Source organism: Sander vitreus, unplaced genomic scaffold, assembly GCF_031162955.1.
Source record: "Sander vitreus isolate 19-12246 unplaced genomic scaffold, sanVit1 ctg294_1, whole genome shotgun sequence".
Classification (NCBI taxonomy): domain Eukaryota; kingdom Metazoa; phylum Chordata; class Actinopteri; order Perciformes; family Percidae; genus Sander; species Sander vitreus.
In genome coordinates this window covers 142-5,511 of record NW_027595449.1, presented here as the reverse complement: position 1 = coordinate 5,511, position 5,370 = coordinate 142, and the positions used below count along the sequence as shown (strand labels likewise).

General features: G+C 38.3%; 1 protein-coding gene across 2 annotated transcripts; it reads left to right on the top strand.

Annotated features, from left to right (window-relative positions):
* The first annotated feature begins 743 nt into the window (after nucleotides 1-743).
* Nucleotides 744-4,857, top strand: arv1 (ARV1 fatty acid homeostasis modulator). Of its 2 annotated transcripts, none has more exons than XM_078244746.1 (4): nucleotides 744-906; nucleotides 1,174-1,293; nucleotides 1,778-1,931; nucleotides 3,219-4,857. In XM_078244746.1, the coding sequence occupies exons 1-4, from the start codon at nucleotides 811-813 to the stop codon at nucleotides 3,422-3,424; spliced, it is 576 nt and encodes a 191-aa protein (XP_078100872.1). In that variant the 5' UTR covers nucleotides 744-810; the 3' UTR covers nucleotides 3,425-4,857. The 2 variants fall into 2 exon arrangements, with proteins under 2 accessions (XP_078100872.1, XP_078100871.1); XM_078244745.1 differs by having other exon boundaries at nucleotides 3,165-4,857.
* Nucleotides 4,858-5,370: the final 513 nt, after the last annotated feature.

The window sequence follows — 5,370 nt, the reverse complement described above, 5'->3', positions numbered from 1 at the left end:
CTGCAGTTCGATCAAAACCAAACCGAACGAACACGCCCCCCTCACGCGCGAGTCTGCGGGAGGCGAAAAGACCGCAGCCGGAAAGGACGATTAAACTACATTTCCCAGCATAGTCTGCGGCTGTCAAACCTGTTTCTCCAGTGTCAAGCTAGACAGAACAAATACAAACTTGTTCCGTTATAATTTTCGAATTAAAACCAAACTACAAAACTTTCAGTTTAAAAATTACCATTAAGATACGGTGACAAAGAATATAAAACGGACTGGAGCGGCGGCGCCAAGGTGGCTCAGTGCTGCTGCCTCACAGCAAGTAAGCACTGCTCCTTTACTGTTGGGTAGTTTAATTTCAACACTGCACTACTTGGCTTTTGCATGTTCTCTCCGTGTTCGCGTGGGTTTCTTCCAGGTGCACCGGTTTCGTGGTAACTTCTGCCATCGCCCTTGATAGGCACTGGCACTACCATGCACTGGCATTACACAGTTGGTCCTCAGGCTCCGGACTCTGGCTGCCCAGCTGACTTAAATGCAGAAAACGCATTCCTCGTATCTGTATGCACTTGACAAATAAAGGAAGTATATATTATATAAGTATATCAACACCAAGTAAAAATCATTGTATGTGAAAACCTACTTGTCAATTAGTCTCTCTTTGCCAGACCCTCCTCCAAAGCGCGCTGGCAATAAATGTTTCTGAACCCTACAAAGAAATCTGCACTTTTATTTTGAAGGCAGAGCTGTATGGAACTGTCGTGTTTCCGCTTTGGTTGAACGTCATGCTAGTTTTGTAGTTAGCAGTGTACAGGGAAAATAATGGGGAAATATGACTTTAGGTGTGTTGAATGTAACGAAAAAGCACCGGAGTTACACAGAGATTACAGTAACGGGATCCTGAAGATAACCATATGTGTGCGTTGACTATTGACGTCTTGCATTGTAATTGTTTGGTAACTGTTTATGATGAAGATGCTAGCTAACATGGTTTGACTCAGATATGCCACAGTTAACATATAGCTGTTATTACTCCTTTCTAAAGCTAAGTATTTGTGTAGCTATACAGGGCTAACACATTATTTACTCTGTTTACTTACTTACTTACTGTGTGTGTGTGCGTGTGTGTGTGTGTGTGTGTGTGTGTGTGTGTGTGTGTGTGTGTGTGTGTGTGTCTGTGTCCAGGAGTCGTGCCAAAAGCCAGTGGACAAGTACATTGAATATGACCCAGTTATCATCCTGATTGATGCCATTTTGTGCAAGACGCAGGCGTTCAGACACATTTTGTTCAATACAAGCTTGAATGTAAGTAACATATACATATAGTATAGTAACGTATATCTGAACGTGGTATTATAACATAACAGGCCTGTTATTATAACATAACAGGCCTTCTGATGGACACATAAGTTATCAAAAGTGGTGTGATGCTCCACTTACAGGAGATTGCTTTCTTCATGCATGGTATTGTTCATATAATGATGCTGTCAACCTGCACAACCTTAAACATATACAGCAGGGAAATGCAACATACACATTAATGCAGCAGTAAGTAAAAGCATCCTTTAGAATAGTAAATAACTGACAGGGGAACTTTACTGCACTTTTGATAATTTAAGTACATTTTGCTGTTAGTGATGTTTTGAATGCTGGACTTTTACTTGTAGTGTAGTATTTCCACAGGGTGGTATTAGTACTTTTACTTAATGAAAGATCTGAATACTATTGCCACCACTGGTGTTCAGGTATACTTCATGTGTGTGTGTTATCTTCTCTTCCACCTCTCCAGATCCACTGGAAGTTGTGTGTGTTCTGCCTGCTGTGTGAGGCTTACCTCAGGTGGTCTCTGCTCCATGGCTCCGAGCAGAGCAGTGACCCCGCTGACATCATCAGGTACACCAAGGAATGGGAGTTCTACGGCATGTTTGGATTGGCCGCTCTCGGTAAGATGATAAAACCAGAGCTCCATTATACATCTTTTAGAGCAATACTGTTTGTATCACTGCCATAGTGTATGCTAGAGTGTTATGGAGCTGCAAAGATTAATCGATTTATCTGTTTAAGTTATTTTCTAAAATTCCAGCTTCTTAAATATGAATATTTTCTAGTTTCTTCACTCCTCTATGACAGTTAGAGCTGGGTACCGAATTCAATACTTTTTAGGCACCGACCAAATTGCCTCTAAAGTATCGAGTATCAAAAAATGTCTTGTCGTGCAATACCTAATTTCAATACTAAGGAGTAAATCTCCTCAGTGTCAGTGAGCCAATAAGCATGCAGCATGCTTCTACCAAGATCTAATAATGTCTGTGATTGGCTGTCTAAGCTTACACATCGCAGATGGGGTTCTCGTAGTAGGAGCTGAAAAATAAATAAATAAGATTTGTGCCGTAATATTGTAATTTATTTTTGTTTTATAAAATTGGTATAATGTAAGAAAGCTTTTTTGCACAGCTCTTTTGTTGGGCAGGTGCGTAGGATATGATCAAAAGTAGAAGATCAAAAGCTTAGAGAAGAGTCCCGCACACTGACCATTACCAAGAAATAATTTATTTAGAAAAATACAACGTTTCGGTCTCAGACCTTCATCAGGTAAAAAATTGGTATAGAAAAAAGTATCGTTTAGGACCCAGTATCAAAGTCACGGTATTGTATCGTTACTGGTATGGAATATTTTTGAACGATACCCAGCCCATACCCAACGATATGACAGTAAACTGAATATCTTTAAGTTGTAGACAAAACAAGACATTTGAGGACGTCATCTTGGGCTTTAGGAAACACTGATCATCATTTTTAACCACTTTCTGACATTTTATAGACCAAACAACTAATCGAATAATCGAGGAAGTAATCAATAGATTAATCGACAATGAAAGAAATTGTTAGTTGCAGCCCTAGGGAGTTAACATGGAGCACCAGGGCCATCTATCTACTGGGAACACATACTGTAGATTGTTACAGTCAGTGCTGGAATGTAACTGAGTATTTACTCATGTAAGGTATTTAAGTACAATTCTGAAGTACTATTTCTATTTATACAACTAATGTTGCTCTTTACAGACGGAATGTTGCAGATAATACAGTTTCATCAGTATCCAACGCCTTTTGTGCTAAAAAAGTAACTCGTCATTAAATACGTCTGTGTCTGACATGTCTGTCTGTTGTTGGTGTAGAGCTGTCAGCGTTCTGCGGCGGTGTGCTGTGTTTCCTTTGGGTGGTGGTGGTAGGTCGTCTGCAGGGTGGGACCCCCGAGCTCAGCCTGCTCCTCAGAGCCCTGCTGCTCTCCTGCTACGGAAAGGTCCTCCTCATCCCTGCTGTCATCTGGGAGCACGACTACTCGCCGCTCTGTCTGGGCCTCATCAAACTGTTTGTGCTCACCTCAAACTCGCAGGCTATCAGAGGTAGGAGAACTGATCTGTTTGGAAGGTATTGACTCACTTAGGCCTGTAACAATTATTACATAATTGTCTAATTGTCAATTCTTTTAAATAATCACAGTTTCTTTGTCTAACTGCAATGAATTGCTGACATTAGCTAAGGTCCTAAGGGGTGTGACTGGTAAGTGGAATTGTGGAAAATTATAATTATATAAGTGATTATTGGTCAGACTATATATGTTTATTATTTTTTTTATTGTTAGCTGTTGGCACTTGACCCTAAACACGTTCATAAAAATGTTTTATGATAATAAATAGGCGTGGTTTACCTTATAGACTATGTATTTGTGGTATTACATTGTCTGGGTCACATAACAGGGATATATAGCCAAAAGATCTACCCTGGGATTCATTCACAACTTTAATTTGTTTGCAAAAGTAATAAATAAATGTATTTTTTATTTATTTTTTATTTGACTGAAAGAGACAATAGTATTGTTAATCATAATTGTTTCTGAGACAATTAATTGTACAGCAAAATTTTGAATTGTTACAGCTCTAACCTCACTTACCTCTGGTGTTATCGAGCCAGGCAGGTAGTTTGGGTTTTACTTGCCCAGGTTTTTTAGATACGCACTTCTGCGATTTATGCCTGTTACCCAATACAGTGGAAGTGAATGGAACTTAGTTTGTGCAGCTCACAGCGTTGGAAAATATATATTCAAAGTCAGCAGCAACATCTGTTTCCAGTAACAATGGCCCCTTTTCTCTGGATAATCTACATACTCACTGTGAGTAGGTGTCTCTGGAACGTCTTTCTACTGAGAAAATAGTCCCTATGGAAACATGCTCTCGGCGTGGCTGTAGAGGTGTCAGTCGGCCATACAGTTTTGAGCAGATATTCATGTTTCCCGCATGATGAAACCGTACTGACTTTGGTGATCTCTTGACTTTGTCTCTTCCACCAAACTGAGGTTTTTATTTTTTTTTATCTTATTGAAATACTTTAAAAGCGATAGGACGTTTTGCCATGAAATGTGGTGCAGACATTCATGGAAAAAAACCTCCACCCCAGCCACCCATCATCTGGTCAAAATGTCTGTTTATCCTATCAAGAGACTTTTAAAATTAGAATAATCCAGTTTAAGATTCTCAATCAATTGGACCCCCTCCAGACTGTTTAGGCTTAAGCTCAGGGACAACATTGACTGTTGAAGGTGCCGCAGCTCTGAAGGGACTCTTATTAACTTGTTGCTCATAAATTTGATCATAGTGCATATTAATGTAGGAATATACATTTGATTTGTGTTGTTTTTTGTATATAGTAGTTATTTGATTTGTTGACCAAAATGTGACAATGTTTAGCTATATATATAAAAAAAAATATATATATATATATTATATATTATATAATACTAATTACAAAAAACATAATCTTGGTTAAACATGAAGATACAAATCTAGCCGCTATGGGAGCTTTAAGAGAAAAGATTAGATATGTTGTACCAATATTCAATATATTAAACTTCATGTATGTTAGAGCTTCTCCATAAATGGTTTTCTCATTACTGTGGATCATTTAAAACAGCTGGGACATTAAAACTCTAATGAAGAAAAGTCACATGAAAATATCATCTTTTATGCAGATTTGACACACTGTGGAATAAGATTGCGATGATTTCTAATATTGAGTGACCAATGATGCTCATATTTGTTTAAAAAGGCCGACATCTGTAAAAAAAAAAAAAAAGAAAAAAAGAAACACATTATCACTATAGTGGATTTATGTAACTCTTAATCTAATGCACCCAATACTGACCCAATAAAAAAAAACATAATCTTGAGAGAAATTAGGAGTAACCTTTTGATTTGAAGGTGTATAGGTTGGCCCTTGTGAGACATTAGGTGATTTTTCATTTTTCAAACATGTTAAAACACCAGCAGATGGCAACTAACTAACTCTCTCTTTGTTTGAAACAACCCCCTTACATAGACCCCCAGA

What these genes read in the sequence shown, in the direction of transcription:
- arv1 (XM_078244745.1), top strand. Translation starts at nt 811, where the DNA reads ATGGGGAAATATGACTTTAGGTGTGTTGAATGTAACGAAAAAGCACCG. An exon ending in TCCTGAAGATAACCATATGT is followed by an intron (nt 907 to 1,173) that starts GTGCGTTGACTA and finishes GTCTGTGTCCAG; the next exon opens with GAGTCGTGCCAAAAGCCAGT. An exon ending in GTTTGGATTGGCCGCTCTCG is followed by an intron (nt 1,932 to 3,164) that starts GTAAGATGATAA and finishes TTGTTGGTGTAG; the next exon opens with AGCTGTCAGCGTTCTGCGGC.